This window comes from Pipistrellus hanaki (assembly GCF_964339955.1).
Source record: "Pipistrellus hanaki genome assembly, chromosome: 14".
NCBI classification, from domain to species: domain Eukaryota; kingdom Metazoa; phylum Chordata; class Mammalia; order Chiroptera; family Vespertilionidae; genus Pipistrellus; species Pipistrellus hanaki.
This window is the reverse complement of record NC_140516.1, coordinates 4,785,635-4,806,736: the sequence shown is the minus strand read 5'-3', so window position 1 is coordinate 4,806,736 and position 21,102 is coordinate 4,785,635. Positions and strand designations below refer to the sequence as shown.

The window sequence follows — 21,102 nt, the reverse complement described above, 5'->3', positions numbered from 1 at the left end:
TTTCAACTTAAACGGTGCTGAAAGGCAATGACAGTTACTACCTTTATAAGCAAATTCCAGCTGACTCAAAAAGCAAAACTCCATTTAGTGTTATATGGAGGAATTTAACATTCTAGTCAAAACTGGATTTTAACAACTGTAACAAAAATACCATTTATTTCAGGAATCTGTAAAGTATAAAGAAGACTCTAATTTTACATAAAGTAATTTATGACACTTTTACACAAATATACAAACCACAAAAGAGATATTGTACAATATTCAGTAACCCTGCTATAATGAGAAAACTTCAAATATGTGTAAGTGTAAGCCAAAAAACGCTTCTCAGAAAAGTACATTTTTTTAAAAAAAAAAAAAATGGCTCTTTTATACACCAATAATGAATTCTCAGAAAGAGAAACTAAACAAACAATCCCATTTACCATTGCAACAAAAAAAAATTTAAGATACTTAGGAATAAACTTAACCAAAGAAGCAAAAGACCTATACTCAGAAAACTATAGGACGTTGAAAAAAGATATAGGAAGCTATAAATAAGTGGAAGAATACACCGAATTCATGAATTGGTAGAATCAACATCATTAAAATGCCTATATTACCCAAAGCAATCTACAGATTTAATACAATGCCTATTAAAATACCAATGGTATATTTCACAGAGCTAGAGCAAATACTGCAAAAATTTATATGGAATACAAAAAGACCCCAAATAGCTGCAGCAATTTTGGGGGGGGGAAACACAAAGTTGGAGAAATTCAATACCAGATTTCAAGTTATACAAAGCCACTGTAATCAAAACAGCTTGGTTCTGGCACAAGAACAGGCATATAGATCAATGGAACAGAACAGAGAACACAGAAATCCACCCAAGTCATTATGCTCAATTAATATTTGACAAAGGAGGAAAAAGCATACAATGGAGTCAAAACAGTCTCTTTAATAAATGGTGTTGGGAAAATTGGAAAGATACATGCAAAAAAAGGAAGGAAGGAAGGAAGGAAGGAAGGAAGGAAGGAAGGAAGGAAGGAAGGAAGGAAGGAAGGAAGGAAGGGAGGGAGAAAGAAAGAAAGAAAGAAAGAAAGAAAGAAAGAAAGAAAGAAAGAAAGAAAGAAAGAAAGAAAGAAAGAAAGAAAGAAAGAAAGAAAGAAAGAAAGAAAAGAGAAAAGAAAGAAATTAGACGACCAACTTACACCATACACAAGAATAAACTCAAAATTGATAAAAGACTTAAATGTAAACTGTGAAACCATCTAAATCCTAGAAGAAACCATTGGCAGCAAAATCTCAGACATCTCTTATAGCAATATGTTTACAGATAAATCTCCTAAGGCAAAGGAAACTAAGGAGAAAATAAACAAATAGAACTACATCAAAATAAAAAGCTTCTGCATAGCAAAAGAAACCATCAACAAAATGAAAAGAGAGCCCACTGTATGGGAGGACATATTTGGCAGTGATACATTTGATATAGGTTTAATATCCAAAATATATAAGGAACTCATACAACTTAAGAAAAGGAAGACAAACAATCCAACTAAAAAATGGGCAAAGGATCTAAATAGACACTTCTCCAAAGAGAAAATATAGAGGGCCAAGGGACATATGAAAAAAATGCTCAATCACTCATCATCAGAGAGATGCAAATTAAAACGACAATGAGGTATTACCTCACACTTGTCATAATGTCTTCTATCAACAAATCAACAAATGACAAGTGCAGACAAGAATATGGAGAAAAGAAAATGCTAGTACACTGCTTGGGAGAATGCAGTCTGGTGCAACTATTATGGAAAACAGTAAGGAATTTCCTTAATACAATTACCATATGATTAGAAATTCCATTTCTGGATATATATATATGGAGTTTCCTCAAGAAATTAAATATGGAACTGACATTTAACTCAGTGATCTGACTTCTGGAATATATCCTAAGAAACCAGAAGCACCAATGAGGGAGAATGTATGCACCCCTATGTTCATAGCAGCAAAATCTTCAATAGCTAAGATCTAGAAACAGCCCAAGTGCCCATCAGTAGATGGTGGATAAAAGAGATGTGGTACATTTACATCATGGAATATTATGTAAAAACAAACAAACAAACAAACAAACAAACAAACTCTTACCCTTTAAGACAGCCTGGAGGGACTTGGAGAGTATGATGCCAAGTGAAATAAGCCAGGCAGAGAAAGGTAAGTATCACATGATCACACTCATATGTGCAATCTAAGTAACAAAATAAACTGATGGACAGAGTGGATTCAGAGACTTAGAAGCATGGACCAGAGTGCAGAATCTCAGAGGGAAGGTGTGGGAGGGCAGGTGTTTGGGAGGTAATCAACCAAAAACCTTGTATGCATATATACATAGCCCATGAACACAGATAATAGGGTGCTGAAAGCCTGGGATAGGAGAGGTGTGGCAGGAGAGAGGGTAGGCAGGAAGGGGTCAATGGGGGGGAAAAGAGGGCATATGTAATACTTTCAACAATAAAGAATTGTAAAAATAAATAATTTTTTTAAAGTTTTCTCAAAGGAAACTCAATTACTATGTCCCATTAAAAGTAACTGTAAACTCCCACTGCGTGGGAAAACATATTTGCCAATGTTATTTCCAATTAGGGTATAATCTTCAGAATTTACAGGGAACTCATACAACTTAACAAAAGGAAGCTAAACAACCCAATCAAAAAATGGGCAAAGGACCTAAATAGACATGCAGAAGGCCAAGAGACACATAAAAACATGCTCAAAATCACTAATCATCTGAAAGATGCAAATCAAAACTACAATAAGAGGGAACCAAGATGGCGGCAAAGGTAAACAACTAATCTGCCGCCTCACACAACAATTTCAAAACTACAACTAAAAAACAAAACGTCTATCACCCAGAATCATGGGAAAGCTGGCTGAATGGAAGTCTTACAACTAGAAGAGAAAGGAGCACAAGCACTGAAAAGCTGAAAAGCTGAGGTACGGAGGCACGCAAATCAGGCTGTTGGCAGGCGACTGGGCCAGCGGCTTTTTCAACCTGAAGGGAAACAAGCTCCCGATCACTTTGAAATCCAGTTTCTGGAGTCACGTGGGGGACCCAGACGCCTACAGGGAGAAGCTGGTCTGTCAGCCATCGGTCCGAAAGTGAGGGCGACTTTTTTGCAGAGGTGCACACAGCAATCATTGTTTATTGCACCGGAGCGCAGGGATACGAAGACTTGGAAACGTGGAAAGGCAGAGACGGCTGACGGCAGCCATCGCTGTTTGCCACGCTCCAGCCTAGTGATGCCCTGAGACCCTACCCCATCCTAAGGCCCCACACATTCTACAAACCCACCTAGGCTCCACACAGCGGCTTTTGCATATAAATGGCCTGCCCTGTGGCAGCTTAACGAAATAAACTGCAGCTCCATTCAGACTGCTCCAAAACCTCCAAATCACAAGCAAAGAGGAGAAAACTGTAGTTCCTGCTGTAGCTCCTGCTGGGTGGTCTCAGACAGTAGCTGACCTGCACCCCATTAGAGATCCAGAAGCTAGTGTATCTAGTGATCGGTGTGAGATGACACCAGATTTCAACTACTCTCATAAGGGACACATTCAAGAGGCAGACTCAGTGAGCACCAAAGCCCTACTTGAACAAGTCCTTTCCCGTAAACATGTCTCCAGCACAGCAATTCTTCCATTATAGACACAGCGGGTCCTCACAGCCAATTGGCCTAGAGGTCAATTCCTCCCAGTGACACCAACAACAATCCAGACTTAACTACAACAAGGGTGTACACACAGTCCACAAAGGGGTTCACCAAGAGTGTCCACATCAGGTAACTGGGAGGCTGACCCATTGAACCCTATAGGACACCCAGCACACAAAGCCACCCTACCAACTCAGGGAAGCAGCGAAAATGGGGAGACAAGGAAACAGATCACAAACTAAAGAAATGGAGAACAAATGACTGGACATAGAGTACAAAATCACGGTTATAAGGTTTTTCAAGAATTTCCTAGAAAAGGCCGATAAATTTAATGAGACCCTCGAGGATATAAAAAAGGACCAACTAGAAATTAAACATATACTGACTGAAATAAAAAAAAATATTATACAAAGACGCAACAGCAGAGGAACGCAAGAATCAAGTCAAAGATTTGGAATACAAAGAGGCAAAGAACACTCTTCTGGAGAAGCAAGAAGAGAAGAGAATCCAGAAAGTTGAAGATAGTCCCCGCCCCCTACCCCAGAGCTACGGGCTCACAGGGAAAACTATTCCATCTTACAAAGAAAAGAGGATATTATCTGAGGCCTGAAAAACCCACAAGAGTGGAGACCACATAATAGCTCTGAGGCCCCAATCGGCGCAAACACGTGGATTCAAGGGAGTTCTTCAATCACCCACAGGAAGTGCCTTTTGTATTGTACCTGGTAGTGTTGTATTTTGTGCCTTTAAATCAATGCAGGAGAAAGAGAACTACATAACCAGACAACCTGAAAAGAGAGACCATGGGGAGACAAAGAAAATCCTGCACATGAAAGAAAAGCAGGCATCACCAGAAAAGAAAGTAAACAAGTTAGAGGCAAGCAACCTACCAGAGCAAGAATTCAGAGTAATGATCATAAGATGGCTAAAAAAAAATGGAAGACAAATTTGACAATATGAGTCAGAACCAAGAGAAAATGAAGAAGAACCAAGAGGAAATGAAGATGAATCAAGAAGAAATGAAAAAAAAATGACATCACTACTGTAAAGAACTCAATAGAAAGCATCAAAAGTAGACTAGAAGAAGCAGAGGACAGAATCAGTGAGCTAGAAGACAAGATGGAAAAAAAATACCCAATTAGAGCAGCTTCTAGAAAAAAATTAAAAAGCAGAAAGTTGAAGATAGTCTAAGAAGCCTCTGGGATAACTTCAAGCATACCAACATCGGAATTATGGGGGTGCCAGAAGAAAAGAGAGAGCAAGACACTGAAAACCTACTTGAAGAAATAATGACCAAAAACTTCCCCCACCTGGTGAAAGAATTAGACTTACAAGTCCAAGAAGCACATAGAACCCCAAACAAAAGGAATTCAAAGAGGACCACATCAAGACATCATAATTAGAATGCCAAGGGCAAAAGACAAAGAGAGAATCTTACAAGCAGCAAGAGAAAAACAATTAGTTACCTACAAGGGAGCACCCATACGGTTATCAGCTGATTTCTTAACTGAAACTATGCAGGCCAGAAGGGAGTAGCGAGAATTTTTCAAAGTGATGAATAGCGAGAACCTACAACCAAGATTACTCTACCCAGAAAAGTTATCATTCAGAATTGAAGGGCAAATAAAGAGCTTCACAGATTAGAAAAAGCTAAAGGAGTTCATCACCACCAAACCAGTATTATATGAAATGCTAAAAGGTGTTCTTTAAAAGGAGGAAAAAGAAGAAAAAAGTAAAGATAAAAATTATGAACAACAAATACATATCTATCAACAAGTGAATCTAAAAGTCAAGTGAATTAAAAATCTGAGGAACAGAATAAACTGGTGAATATAATAGAATCAGAGACATAAAATGGGAGTGGATTGATAATTCTCAGGGAGAAAGGGGTGTCTGAGTGGGGGGTATGGGAAGAGACTGGACAAAAATCATACACCTATGGATGAGGAGAGCGAGGGGGAGGTAAGGGCAGAGAATGGAATGGGGACTGGGTTGAGGGGAGCTATGGGGGGGGGGGAAGGAGAATGGAGAAACAACTGTAATAATCTGAACAATAAAGATTTATTAAATTTAAAAAAAAACTACAATGAGATACCATCTCACACCTGTCATAGCTATCATCAACAAATCAACAAATCAACAAATGACAAGTGCTGGGAAGGATGTAGGAAAAAAGGAACCTTCGTGCACTGCTGGTGGGAATACAGACTGGTGCAGCCACTGTGGAAAACGTATGGAGTTTCCTCAAAAAGTTAAAAATGGAATTCCCATTTGACCCAGTAATCCCACTTCCAGGAATATATCCAAAGAAATCATAAACACCAACCATAAAGGGCATATGCACCTCTATATTAATAGCAGCACAATTTACAACAGCTAAGATTTGGAAATAGCCTAAGTGTCCATCAGCAGATGAATGGATTAAAAAACTGTGGTACATCTACACAATGGAATACTATGCTGTTGTAAAAAAGAAGGAACTTTTATCATTTGCAACAGCATGGATGGATCTGGAGAGCATTATGCTAAATAAAATAAGCCAGTCTGAGAAAGATAAATATCACATGATCTCACTCATTTGTGGAATATAGCGAACAACATAAAATGATGAACAAAAATAGATCCAGAGACAAAGAAACACCAAATGGACTGTCAAACCTCAGAGGGAAGGCAGGGGAGGGAAGGGGCAGAGGGGTTAGAGATCAACCAAAGGACTTGTATGCATGCATATTAGCATAACCAATGGTATGGACACTGGGGCAGTGGGGGCTTGTCCTGGGGGTGGGAGTGGCCAGGGACAGGTCAATGGGGGGAGGAAAGGAGACATATGCAATACTTTAAACAATAAACAAGTAACTGTAAGGTAGTTATGGCAGAATTTGCATGTCATCATAACCTGTTGAAAAACTATTTTTAAAATATTATTTCACACTACTAACATAAGACCATGGATTTGCTTAAAAACAAACAAAAAACCTCTGGGCAGAAGGAGACTGAGGTGGAGGGATGCAGAAATGGTAATAAGATAGCTCATGAGTTGATAACTGTTCAAGTTGAGTAAGGAATATATGGAAGTTCATTTCCTATACTTTCTAACTCCATGTATGTTTGATATTTTCTCTGTAAGGAAAGTTAAAGTTATTTATACACTCTTGATGAACAAATATAATCCTCATATCCTAAAAATTAAAAAAAAAGATGGATACCTTCCAATCTTTGAATTTTTGCTTTCACAGAAATAACAGCTTCCAATGGTGACACTCTCAGTTCAAAACATGTTCCAGTCAATGTTTCAATGAAGAGCTCCATGGTATAGAAAAGAAGTTTGTAGTAAAATGGTCCCACATTATCTTCATTGAAGAATGGAGGATCTTTTCTGTTATCCATTACTTTGACTTTGCTAAATCCTTTGGAATATGTAGTAGGCAACTATATTCCAGTTCTAGCCAAATCAGCTTTGAACATTGGTAATGTATATCATTGTTCATGTTTTGGGTTTAGTACCTAAAAAACAAGAATTGTTTAAGAAGCCTATCTGAAAATCTCATTCCTCCATAAACATTTTCTGAACAACTATGGCCCTATCTTCCATACCCCAGAATTAATTTCAGTGCTTAATTTGTCTAATCCTAAACCTTTGCCTCTGAAATATTGAAAAAAGAGAAAAAGTTTGGTATGACTGTAAAAAATATATGTAGAAACTAGTTTATTTTGTAATTTACTGCCACAAAATATATACAAATCTATTTTACAGTTAAAATTTATCAAAACTTAATCACACACACCAGACCATACAAACCATTCAATTGAGAGAGGAAAAAAAGTAAATATATATTAAATCATAACTGCATAAAATAAAATTAACTGTAGTACATACTGTACTATAATAATTTTGTAGTTACCTCCTACTGCTATTAGCAGTGAGCTGTGTTGTGAGAATCTGCTCAAAATACCATGTGATAGTAATCATCGCCATGTAAGCAGCTAGTCTCCCGTAAATTGCATATTGCAATTAAAAGTGATCTCTCAAGGATCTCACATATTTTTCATCATGGTCAGTATAATAACATAATAACCTTGAATAACATCATAAGACCCATATTAAGTGCCACTAGTGATTCTAGAAGTGCTTCCAAGAAGTAGAGGAAAGTCGTATTACAAGAAAAAGCTGTTGCTGAAGTTGCTCACCATTTCAAGATAAATGAATCCAATATGAGGATCGTTGTGGGGAAAAAAAAGGGGAGGAGGGGGGATGAAATCTGTGAACCGGTTGCTGCGGTTACACCATCAGGCACAAAAACCTTGCACTTTTTGTGAAATACCTTTTGATCTTCTATTTAAAATGTAGCTTTAATGTACAAGAAAGATGTACCTATAGACTCCGTTTGAGACTTAAAGCAAAAGGAAGGTGAAGGATCTAAAGCTGGAGAACTTAATGGCAGAAAAGGATGGTTTGATAATTTTAGAAAGAGGTTTTTTAAAATGTCAAGATAACAGAAGGAGCTGCCGCTAACCAAGAAGCACCAGACCAATTCCCAGATGCCATTAAGTTATTGAGAACAAAAAAGAAAATCAGTGAAGAGAACGGGTGTCTACCTCACAGGTTTTTAATGCAGACAACGGTCCTAGTCTACGGGGGTGGGCTGAGGGGATGCCAAAAAAGGGATGAAAAACCACCACCAGGATTTAAGAAAGGAAGGGATAAGCTAACTCTACTGCTGTGTGCAAATGCAATAGGGTTTATAATCAGGACTGCCTTATCTATAAAGCTGCTCAGCCCTGAGCCTGAGGGAAAAGATAAACACCAGTGTCCAATGTTTTGGTTATGCACCAGACAGCCTGGATGAGAACCAGTGAGCTGGGTTGGTTCCATCTATGCTTTCCCTGAAGAAAGCACCTTGCTAGTAAGAGACTGCCTTTAAAGTTCTTTTGGTATTGCACACTGACTCTGACTACACAGACTTCATAAGTTCAACATCAAAGTGGCCCAGCCAATGTGGCTCAGTGGTTGAACATCCATCTATGAACCAGGAGATCATAGTTCAATTCCCGGTCTGGGCACATAGCTGGGTTGTGGGCTCAGTTCCCACTGGGGGGAGTGCAGGAGGCAGCTAATTGACGATTCTTTCTCATCAAAGACATTTCCATCTCTCTCTCTCCCTCTCCCTCTCTGAAGTAAATTAAAAATATTCTTAATACTTAAAAAATAAAGATTTTCAACAAAGTTTTATGCTTTTAGAGTACAAGTTTTGAATTTTTTTTTAAAAAAAGTACTTATTCCGAAGAATTTTATCCTTTTGAAATTATTGAAATAAAATTTAGTTTCACTTTCAGATTGTTCATTACTAGTGTATAGAAATAAAATTGCTTTTAATATATTGGTTGTGTACACTGCAACCTTCGTGAAAACTTTTATTAGTTCTAAAAGTATTTTTAGTGGATTCCTTAGGGTTTTCTATCAATATATATAAGATTATGTGACCTACAGAGATATTCTTCCCTTCCAATCTAATGGCTATTTCCTTTTCTTACCTAATTGCCCTAACAAGAATCTCCAACACAAAGTTGAAAATAAATGGTGGGATGGTGATGGTAAAATAAATTAATTAAAATAAATAAAAATAAAAAAGAAGCTAAGGGTTGAGAGCAGACATTCTTGTCTTATTCCTGATTGCAGGAAGAAAGCATTCAGTCCTTCATAAGATATGACTTTAGCTATGAAATTTTCACAGATTACTTTTATCAGGTGTTTAGGTAATTGTTCTTTTTAACCATGAGGTGTGTTAGGTTTTGACAAATGTTTCCTTTCCGGTCTACTGAGATGATCATGTAGATTTTGTCTCTTATTCTATAACATAGTGTATTACATTGATGTTGAACCTTATATTCCTAGGATAAGTTCTATGTGTATATGGTATATAATCCTTTACATACAGAGGTAGACAAAAGTGATTAATAATAAATAATACAAGAATAAATTTGTATTTCACATACACCAACCAGTTCCATCTCTGCCCCTCTCACCAGTCTTCACCTGGCTGCTATTTTTTTAAATCTTTAATGTTGAGTATTACAGACGTCCCCTTTTTTCCCACCATTGCCCCCTTCCACCCAGTTCCCACTCTGCCCTGGCCTTCACCACACTATTGTCTGTGTCTATAGATAATGTATATCTATATTAATAAAAGCTTTGAGGGCGATCAGGCCAGCAGGGGAGGGCAGTTGGGGGCAATCAGGCCGGTTAGAGGGGCAATCAGGCAGGCAGACAGATGAGTGGTTAAGAGCCAGCGGTCCGGATTGTGAGAGGAATGTCCAACTGCCGGTTTAGATTGGAGAGAGTGCAGGGGTCTAGATTGGAGAGAGTGCAGGCCAGGCTGAAGGACCACACCCCCTTACCCCTGATGCATGAATTTCATGCACTGGGCCACTAGTATGCATATAAAATCTTTGGTTAATCTCTTCCCACTCTCCCCACCCCTCTTCCCTCTGAGATTCCACGTTTCCATGGCTCTGATTCTATTTTATTCATCAGTTTATTTTGTTCATTAGATTTCTTGTTCATTTAGTTTGATTTTTAGACTGAATTGCTGATAGATAAGTATTTATTGCCACTTTATTGTTCCTATTTTTGTCTTTACTCCCCCTCTTTTTCCCCCTCCTCCTCCTCCTTTTTCACCTTCTTAAAGAATACCCTTCAACATTTCATGTAATGATGGTTTGGTGGTAATAAACTCTTAGCTTTTTCTTATCTGTGAAGCTTTTATCTGATCTTCAATTCTAAATGAGAGCTTTGCTGGGTAGAGTAATCTTGATTATAGGTCTTTACTACTTTTTTTAAAAAATATATTTTATTGATTTTTTACAGTGAGGAAGGGAGAGAGATAGAGAGCTAGAAACATCGATGAGAGAGAAACATCAACCAGCTGCCTCCTGCACACCCCCCACCGGGGATGTGCCCGCAACCAATGTACATGCCCTTGACCGGAATTGAACCTGGGACCTTTCAGTCCACAGACCAACGCTCTACCACTGAGCCAAACCGGTTTTGGCAATTATAGGTCCTTACTATTTATCACTTTGAATATTTCTTGACACTCCCTTCTGGCCTGCAAAGTTTCTGTTGAGAAATCAGCTAACAATCATATGGGTGCTCCCTTATAGGTAACCAACTGCTTTTCTCTTGCTGCTTTTAAGATCCTTTCTTTTCTTTTACCCTTGGCATTTTGATTATGATGTGTCTTGGTGTGGTCCTCTTTGGGTTCTGCTTGTGTGGAATTCTCTGTGCTTCCTGGACTTGTAAGTCTAGTTCTTTCACCACGTGGGGGAAAGTTTTCTGTCATTATTTCTTTAAATAGGTTTTCAATATCTTTCTCTCTCTTTCTTATCCTTTCTGGAACCCCTGTAATGCGAATGTCGGTATGCTTGAAGTTGTCCCAGAGGCTCCTTACACTATCTTCATATTTTTGGATTCTCTTTTCTTTTTGCTCTTCTGATTGGATGTTTTTTGCTTCCTCATATTACACATCTTTCATTTCCTCTACTCTACTATTGAATCCCTGTAATTTATTCTTTATTTTAGTTAGTGTATGTTTAATTTCTGACTGGTCTTTCTTTCGTGTCTTTGACATTCTCATCAAGATCCTTGAAAGTCTCACTAAGTCCCTTAAAACTTTCATTAAGTCCCTTGAGGCTCCTTGAGTAACCTTATAACCATTGTTTTAACTCTGTATCCAGTAGTTTTCTTGCTTCTATTTCTTTCATTTGCAACGTTTGTCTCCGCATTTTGGCTGCTTCCTTATGTTTGTTTCTATGTATTAGGTAGAATTGTTTCCTAGAATTAGTAGAGTGGCCCTGGGTAGTAGGTGTCCTATAGGGCCCAGTGGCTCAGTCTCCCCAGTTACCTGGCCTGGGCTGGGCACTCTAGGTTTGCTACACCCGTGTGGGCTGTGTGCACAGTCTTGTTATAGTTGAGCCTTGATTGCTGTTGTCGTCACTGGGAGGAACTGACTGTGAAGACCAGCTGTGTCTATAATGGAAGAGCTGCTATGCAAGAGATACCCTATAGAGCAGGACTTGCTTCTGGTACTCACTGAGTCTGTCCCGTGAGTGTGTCACTGTGGATGGGTAGAGCTGTAACCTGGTATGTTCTGAAGCTGTCCACCGGGTGCACTGGCTCTGGGGCCTCCTGGGAGGTGCAAAGTCAGCCACTGCTTGGGGCCACTCAACAGGAACTACCAAGAGATCTGCAGATGGCTGCTACTTCCTCACTAGGATTTGCTCAGGTGAGGCCCTGCTGTGAAGCAAGACAGCTTGGTAAATGGGTTTAGGGCACGCTGGCTCCAGCTGCTGCTTATTTAAAAGATTTTAGCGAAGTTTGGAACCTTATCAAGTATGGTCATTCATGTGGAAAAGCAGCTGCAGCTTGGATGGAGTTGCAAATTGGATGAGAATTTGCATTGGATTCCCTCCACTCAGGGAATCACCAGGGTGGAGTGGACAATGTAGGCTATGATGATGGAAACTCAGATATGGCTGCCAGTCAGTTCTGGGACAGGAAGGTTCCAGCACAGGAACAATAACCCCTGCTAGCACCCCTGTCTAGGAAAAAGCTTCCCCCGATTTGTGCCTTGATGCCAGGCAGTCCAGTTCCTCCCCGTATGTCCCTGGATTCCCCCAAAGCTGAGTTCAGGAGCTCAGGGTAAGCAGAAACTTGTAAGTTTGTGCACTGGCCCTTTAAGAGGAACACCTGGGACTCCATCAGCCTCCATGTCACTCAGCCACAAGCCCTGCTAGTTTATACAGCCTGAGGTTATGAGGACTTCTCTTCCCAGTTCTTCTCTTCCGGGCACTGGAGGTCTGGTGTGGGGCTGGGGACCCCTGCTTCTCACAGGCCTTGAAGATAACCCTCCCAATTAAAAAACTACTACACATGGGTGTCAGACCAGCCCGTCCACACTTCTGCCCCTCCTACCAATCTCAATGTGCTTTCTTATTTACTTCTCTAGTTGTAGGACTTCTACTCAGCCATATTTCAGGCAGTTCTGAATGATGGTAGTTCTATATTTAGTTGTAATTTTGATGTGGTTGTGGGAGGCTGCAAATACAGTTACCTCTCAGCCATCTTTACCAGAGCTTGATATAATTTTCTCTATATGCCTTTGTTTGATTTTGTTACCAAAGTGATATTGGCATCAGAGAATAAGTTGGGAAATATTTCCTAGAGGTGGATAAATGTTTTAACCTGTTCACTCATGTTATCTAAATGCATTATTTGAAAATTCCAATAAATATTTATTGAGATATCAATTATGTACCCACCACTAGGGATACAATGCTGGTATTTCTTTTTAATAAACCTTTTATTAAAAATTCACATCCCCGCCGAAACCGGTTTGGCTCAGTGGATAGAGTGTCGGCCTGTGGACTGAAAAGTCCCAGGTTCGATTCCAGTCAAGGGCATGTACCTTGGTTGTGGGCACATCCCCAGTAGGGGGTGTGCAAGAGGCAGCTGATCGATGATTCTCTCTCATTGATGTTTCTGACTCTCTATCCCTCTCTCTTCCTCTCTGTAAAAAAAAATCAATAAAATATATATTTTTAAAAATTCACATCCCGTTTGGTAACCATAAGCTTGTTGTCTATGTATATTATGATATCTATATTTTACATCTTCTTTATCCATTCATTCATTAATGGATGTCTAGGTTGCTTCCATATCTTGGTTATTATTAGTAATGCTGTAAGGACATATGGGTGCATACATATCTTCTTGAATTAGTATTTTTTGTATTCTTTGGATAAATACCCAGAAGTAGAATTGCTGGATCATATGGAGCCTCTATTTTTTATTTTTGAGAAATCTTTGTACTGTTTTCCATAGTGACTGCACTAATTTACAATCCCACCAAGAATATATGTGGGTTCCCTTTTTCCCACATCTTAACCAGCACTTATTTGTTGATTTAATGATAACAGCCATTCTGACAGGTGTGAGGTGCTATGCTAATAATACTGCAGATGATAGTAGAGAAAGATTATTGCTTTTAAATATAAGCCAAATAAATGGCTTTATTGCTCAGGTTTTATTTCTTACATCTTTCATACATTGAAATGCCTAAAAAAAAATTTACTTTGTATGAAGATAACCCCTGACCCTTATTTCTCCTCATCAAAACTTTTTAATATTTTAGATAACATGTGGATTCTTAACAGCATATTTATCATGATGTATTAAATAAGAAATGTACTTTAGAATAGCAGTAGCTATTCCCCCAAAGTCAATAGCATTCCTACTTATATGGTAGCAGCTCTAACAACAGAAGTCAGGGATCAAGAATGCTGAAACGAATGTTACAGAAATAAAGGAATGGGTGACCAGTGCCTGACCAAGGAATTTTGAGACAGAAGATATCAGGAGCACACCACAATACCCGTCCACAGCAATACCCTGAATGTAATAATGAACAAGCTGGGGATGGGAGAAAAGACAGATTTGGAAGTCCACCTACCAGGAGAATCAATAAAGTATGGGCTAAAAGAAAAACAGCAACCTAGTACAGCATTAATTGTGCTGGAACAACCAACATAATTTTGGGCCCTAATCAATGGAGTAAAATCAATATAAAAAAGAAACAAGGTTGGTAACCAAATTAAAAAACAGAAATGTATGTCTCAAGAAGATATATGTCTCCTCAGCAGTAGAAATCACTGTAACAGAGGACAGTTTTAGGCCATTAAATCTTATTAAACTGACTGGAGGACTACAGGATGGTAGAGGGTCAACAGGCCAAAGACCCAGCCATTGTTAAAAGCAGAGCCCATGGCAGTTTCTTAAAGTGCCAGGTGGTCATGCTCAACTGAGCCTATTACGGAACCCTATGATGTTGGAAAGCAAAGGGCAGTGAAGACTCACAGGATGGGAAATGATGCAAGAACAAGAAGGTAAAAAACAAAAAGTTCTTCCAGAATTTTTATGAATAATTTAAAAAACAGACTTAGCTATTAAGTAATGGAATCAGCCGAAACCGGTTTGGCTCCATGGTAGAGCGTCGGTCTGTGGACTGAAAGGTCCCAGGTTTGATTCCAATCAAGGACATGTACATTGGTTGCGGGCACATCCCCAGTAGGGGTTGTGAAAAAGGCAGCTGGTCGATGTTTCTCTCTCATCGACGTTTCTATCTCTTTATCTCTCTCCCTTCCTCTCTGTAAGAAATCAATAAAATATATTTTTTAAATGACTTATTAAAGAGTAATGGAATCAGCCCCGCCTGCGGTCAGTGGTTGAGGGTCGACCAATGAACCAGGCGCTCACCTTTCCTGGTCAGGGCACATGCCCTGATTGTGGGCTCCATTCCCACTAGGGGGCGTGCAGAAAGCAGCAGATCAATGATTCATAATTGATGTTTCTCTCTCCTCTCTTCCTCTCTGAAATCAATAAAAAAGTATATTTTTAAAAGAGTGTAATAAAAAAACAATTCTAAATCAATTCCCAAAATAATTCTCATTCCTAATTTAAAAAAAATATTTTAAAGAATTTTTAATAAGTTTTTATTGATTTTAGCGAGAGAAGGGAGGAGAAAGAGAGAAACATCTATGAGGGAAACATCCACCAGCTACCCCTACTAGGAATCCAGGCATGTGTCCTCTGACCTGCATAGGTCATGCTCAACCACTGAGCCACACTGGCTGGGCTGAAAAAGTTTTTAAAAATACAACCAAAGAGCCCTACCTGGTTTTGCTCAGTGGACAGAGCATCAGCCTGTTCGGGGTTCCATTAGGATCAAGACCACACGCCAGGGTTGCAGGCTTGTTCCCCAGAAGGGGGCATGCAGGAGGCAGCCGGTCAATGTTTCTCACTCAACATGGATGTTTCTATTTCTCTCTCTCTCTCTTCCAATAAAGATATATATCTTAAAAAAAAAAAAAATACAACCAAAGCCAGGTAAGGCAACAATAGCGCCAAATAAGCAATTTGAGTGACTAGGAATCAGCTTCATCCCGTCCTAAAGAATATTAGTAAACTTTTCCTCCAACGTCAAGAGATCCGGATGATATGCAGTCATTACAAATGGTGACTATTGATGAGCTGCTTTTACTAACCCTAAGTGTTCAATACAAGCTTATTGAAATCAATCATCGGCCTCCGCCTCGCATCCGTCCCCTACACTCAGCGGCGGTGGTTCCCGGCGGCACTGGGGGCCCGGGAGCCCGGACCGGCGCGGAGTCACCTGCGCAGCCGGCTCCGCCCGGAGAGCTGGTCCCAGCGGCGCCGAGGACAGGAGCGGCTCCTCAGTGGCGCCGCCCGGCGGGAGGGACAGGAGCGGCTCCTCAGGCTGGCGCCGCCCGGCGGGAGGGGCAGAGGAGGCTGTGACGGCGGAGACGCGGGCGCCGGGCTCCGGCAGCAGCGCAGGGGCGGCCGCCTGCGCCGCGCCCGGAGGCCGCGCAGCTCTAGGGCCCCGGCTCAGCGGCCCGCGGCCCGGGGCGCCCTCCCCATCCGGCCCGCTCGCCCTCACCGGCTGTCTGTCGGGTGCGCTCGCTCGGTGCCTGCCGCCCGCACTGCGAGCTCCGCCGCCAGCCGCGCCCCGCCCCGCCCCTTTGTGACACCCGCCCAATCGCTCGCCGCCGCTCCCGCCGCCCTCCAATCAGGCGTGGCCGCAGGCGCCGGCGGTTGCTGGGGCAACGGCTTTTCTTTGGATTCGGAGGCTGCCGTCGGTTGGGAGTGGCCCGGATGTTGACCCTTTATTACTAAAGTATTCACCTGCCTAGCGTCCGGGGCGCCTGGCGACCGCGCACAGGCTGCCGGGAGCCTCTGGCTGGCTGGGGAGTCCCAGGCCACGGTGCGGGCCAGTCCAGAGCCCAGCGCCTCCAGCTTCCCTGCCTGCCTTGAAAATGCGCATTGTACATTTGCTCCCCTCATAATCCTGCAAAGTTAGTACTGAAAACGCTTGACAAAAGATCAAATAAAAGCTAAGAAAGGGAAACAATTTGCCTGCATTCAAACAGCTCTGAGTGGAGAGTCAGATTTAAATCTAGATCTCATAAAGATCCAAACTTGGGAATAGGATGGAGAGTGGTCAATTGGGGGAAAGACACACACAAAGGGGACATCTGTAATACTTCCAACAATAAAGTTAAAAAAAAAAATCCAAATCTGTTCCACCATTCTACACTGTTTCCAGATTTTAGCATTTTCTGTAAAACTAGAGGCCCAGTGCATGAAATTCGTGCAGGGGGAGAAGGGGGGGCGTGTCCCCCAGCCCAGCCTGCACCCTCTCCAATCTGGGATCCCTCAAGGGATGTTTGACTGCCCATTTAGGCCTGATTCCCCTTAGACACCCCTGTCACAATCCCAACCACTCACCTGCCTGCCTGCCTGATTGCCCCTAACCACATCTGCCTGCCAGCCTGATCACCCCCTAACCACTCCCCTGCCAGCCTGATTGATGTCTGACTGCTCCCTGGTCAGACTGATTACCCTTAACTGCCCTTCCCTGCCATCCTGGTCACCCCTAACTGCCCTACCCCGGCAGTCTGGTTGCCCTAACTGTCCTCCCCTGCAGGCCTGGTCACCCCCACCTGCCCTCCCCTGCTGGCCTGGTCATCCCTAACTGCCTTACCTTACCAGCCTGGTTGCCCCTAACCATCCTACCTGCCAGCCTGGTCTCCCTCAACTGCCCTCCCCTGCAGGCCTGGCCTCCCTAAACTGCCCTCCTGTGCAGGCCTCTCTCCTCCCCCCCCCCATCAACTGCCCTCCCCTGCAGGCCTGTCCCCCACCCCAACTGTCCTCCCCTGAAGACCTGGTCCCTTCTAATAACTGCCCCCCATTGCAGGCCTGGTCCCCCCAAAACTGCCCTCTCCTGCAGAACTGGTCCCCCCAACTGCCCTCCTCTGATGGCTCGGTCACCCCTAACTGCCCTTCCTGCTTGCCTGATCATCCACAACTACCCACCCCTGCAGGCCTGGGTGCTCCCCCAACTGCCCTCCCTTGCTGGACTGGTCACCCCAACTGCCCTCCTCTGCTGGCCTGGTCACCCTTAACTGCCCACAATTGCCCTTCCCTGCAGGCCATCTTGTGGCAGCCATCTTGTGTCCAAATGGGGCAGCCATCTTTGACCACATGGGGATGGCCATCTTGTCTTGGAGTCAATTTGCATATTACTCTTTTATTAGATAGGATGAGGACATTACCTACCCAGCTATGGAGACTGAATAAAATAAGAAATGCTCACCACATGGCCAATAAATATAAGTTCCCTCCCCTTTCAAACTCCTCAAAATAGCAATTTGCCTATATTCTAACTGTATTTCTAACTCTCCTGAATTCTCTGGAATCAATCGTAAGGACAGATCAAATTTGTTTACTCCCAAAGAAAACCATGTTTAACAAATGCTTACGGAGTCAACCACCACAATGAGCTCAGACTCAGAGCAGGAAACTATGTATACAAATAACCTAAGGGACAGAACGTTGTTGTGTTATCGGATAATTGCATTGACTACTCTTCTCAGTTGCTAGTCGAAGTGGGGTTCTTAAGGCAACTCTGGAATAAGAATTTCCAGCTGCCCCCACGTGAGGATGAGATGTGGCAGAAAGTTTTATTTGTATGGAATTACATCGCTCATGTTCCAAAGTCCCTTTTCCTCTAAACCAGTCCTGGAATATATGCAAGTAGGAGCCAGCAGAGCCAGTGTCCAGTTTCCGTTCCATGGTGGAGCTGAGCCCGGCGTAGTGTCAGGCTATCACAGTCCGTGTGTGTGGGGTGCACATGGCTGTGGGACGTGTGGGGAGCCCAAGTCAGGAGTCAGACCCCAGGAGCAAGAAGCAGGCAAGAGCGAAAGAGCCCCTTTGATTAGGAGCTAAAATATCAAATCTTCCTGCACTTGCAGTGGCCATTCCTACAGTCCTACTCTAGCCAATGCCCTATTCCCAGGTATGACAGACAGGCAAGCACCTTAGACTTTATTGGGCATGCCTGTAATATCTGGCCTTTCCAGTTAAGTACAATATCATGCACAAAAGGATCAGAGAAAAGGAATAGGCAACTAGTAAGCACTTCTGTCATAGGGTAAGCAGAGTAAGGCCAACAGCTGACCTGCGGCAGCTGTACAAAATCCTTGGCTATGAGATGAGCAACTCCCAGTGCAATCTTAAAAATGGGCACGGAAGAAGTTAGTGGTTTCAGGATTGGTGAAGCCAATCTTGCCTACGAGATTGTGCCATTGATACAGGTTGACTTCTGAGCACCAAGATGACACAGCATAGGAAAACACAGACTGGGAGGGACAGCCATCAATGTGGCCAGTAGCTACACGGGGCAGCAATTACAGGACATTCCCTTAAGCACTGCTCTAGAGACTGGAATTCCTACCCTTAGCACTTCTCCCTACAATTACTTCGGTTCATTCTGCCTCTTTGACAAAATAATACAAAGTTCCAAGGAATGGAAATGAAAATAAGGATCAGCTAATGATTTCGGAAAAAAGGCAAGATAGACGCCATCTCAGGCTTTGTTGGGCATTCAGCCTTTGTCACAACTACTCTGGCATCATAGATAGGGTAAGAACCACAGACAATCTATATATATAAAAGGCTAATAATCAAAGTGTCCCCTCGGGAGTTCAACTGCTCGCTCTGATGTGCGCTGACCATCAGGGGGTGGCACAGAACAAAGGAAGGCCCCAGCCAGCAGCCAGAAGGAAGACCCCAGTCGCAGCCAGAAGGTGTGGATCAGCCCTGATCACCAGCCAGGCCTAGGGACCCTACCTGTGCACAAATTTCATACACTGGGCCTCTAGTATGTAAATAAATGGGTATAGTTGTATTCCATTGAAACTTTATTTTCAAAAACAGAGAGTGAAGGGCCATAGTCTGTCAAACCTTCCCTTAGAGGACTTGTAGAGGTATTAAAGGAAACCTCTCTCCTATTGCAGACTCATGGAGCAGATAATCTCTAATCCCCTTCCTCTACCATCTGCCCAGGCTCTAAGATAGGGCTCCCATCATGTATAAGGAAGACTCCTGGTCATCAGTCTGGCTTTTGCTTGTCACCTCTGGGATTCCTTGCCCACTCATGAAAGGCACAAATAGGTTTCTTCCCTAATACTGTGGCTATACCAAAGCTAATTATCTATATAGATATATAAAAGCCTAAGTGATCAAACGACTGGTCTACCTTCTGTGGCCCTGATTGGCCCCGACTGCTGGCCAGGCTGAGGGAGACCCACCATGAACAAATTCGTGCACCCGGCCTCCAGTATTAAATATAGTTTTAAAAGAACAAACAAACAAAAATAAACACTGTGAAACCTTTGTTTTTGTTTTTGCAGTATTAAGCATAATTAAAACCAGTGCAGAAAAATACAAAGTGCATTTGGTAAGAGGTGAGTACACTATTTCAGTATTTGCTTCTGATAATTCAGTTAAGACAAAAAATGCGTAAGACAGAATTATTAACTCAAGGGTGTAGCTGAAGAGTGAGATGGCAATCTCTGTATGCTCTACTGGCCTCCAAAGGCATTCAAAGGATCGTCAAATATGTTGGCCACCTTCTGTTCAGATCTTGGTTCAGGTGCTGCCTGTGAAGAGCGACTTTTTGGTTTGGCTGGCTTAGCCTGGATGCCAGAGAAGATATCATCTTTAAAAAGAAAGAAAAAGAGTTGCTAAATAGGCAAAAAAAAGAAAAAAAGAAAAACACAAACAAAAAAAGAAAACAACTACACAAATCACACGACTCAAGTCTGATAACAGAATGGGTTACCAAAAAAACGCTACAATAGAGCCAAACCTCTTAGATTCTGGTCCTACTACTAATTAAGTTTTATGATCACATACAGGTCACAGGTTCTCTCTGAACACTATTTTCTCAGCTCTGAAGGTATGTTTTTATTTTGGAAAAATGTAAGTATTCAAACCTCTAACAGTATCAGAAAGATTACAGCCTAACTCTTAATAATGGCTACCTCTAGGTTTGTTTTCCACGGTTTACATTTTCTGACTAGTATTAATCTATTACAAGAGGTATGCATTACTTCTTTTGTAAATATAAGTCTCTTCTGCACCCCACGTGATCTGAAGCAGGTGGAGATGGAGCTCACAGCTTGCTTGGGAAGAGACCCAGTCTGGCACTTCAGCACCAGCTTTCTACCAGTTAACCCCAAGGTTTCAGCCTGGGGGAGAGACTGGAAGGAGGGGGAACTGGATATCTGGCCTCAGCCCAAGTTCTATTACCAACACCAAGTCATTACATTTAGGGTTATGAGGCATTTGGCTTGCCCATTAATAAAGTAAATCTTACACCATGGACAGAAATGAGCATATTTACAAACACAGATCTTTGATGAGATGTAACGTCTGAGTTATAACCTACTTTCCTATCTAGTCCTATGTTCCTGCATTGCCCCTCTGGACACTGATGCTCAC

General features: G+C 41.9%; 2 protein-coding genes across 7 annotated transcripts in view; both read right to left on the bottom strand.

Moving 5' to 3' along the window:
* ZFAND4 (zinc finger AN1-type containing 4) overlaps window positions 1-16,242 on the bottom strand; it is an 82,747-nt gene extending 66,505 nt beyond the window's left edge. For 2 of the 4 annotated variants that reach the window (XM_084904735.1, XM_084904737.1), the window contains exons 1-2: window positions 16,196-16,242; window positions 6,890-7,187 (exon numbers count right to left, since the gene is read on the bottom strand). In XM_084904735.1, coding sequence (XP_084760861.1) covers window positions 6,890-7,070 — 181 coding nt within the window. In that variant the 5' untranslated portion in view covers window positions 7,071-7,187; window positions 16,196-16,242. Of the gene's footprint in view, window positions 1-6,889; window positions 7,188-15,782; window positions 16,170-16,195 lie in introns of those variants that run through there. The other 2 variants (XM_084904736.1, XM_084904738.1) reach the window with 2 other exon arrangements.
* A 3,732-nt stretch (window positions 16,243-19,974) lies between these two features.
* The window catches only part of LOC311632833 (WASH complex subunit 2-like), a 45,994-nt gene continuing 44,866 nt past the window's right edge, over window positions 19,975-21,102 (bottom strand). For all 3 annotated transcript variants that reach the window (XM_084904720.1, XM_084904721.1, XM_084904722.1), the window contains one exon: window positions 19,975-20,317. In XM_084904720.1, the coding sequence (XP_084760846.1) occupies window positions 20,181-20,317 (137 nt within the window). In that variant the 3' untranslated portion in view covers window positions 19,975-20,180. The remainder of the gene's footprint in view (window positions 20,318-21,102) is intronic.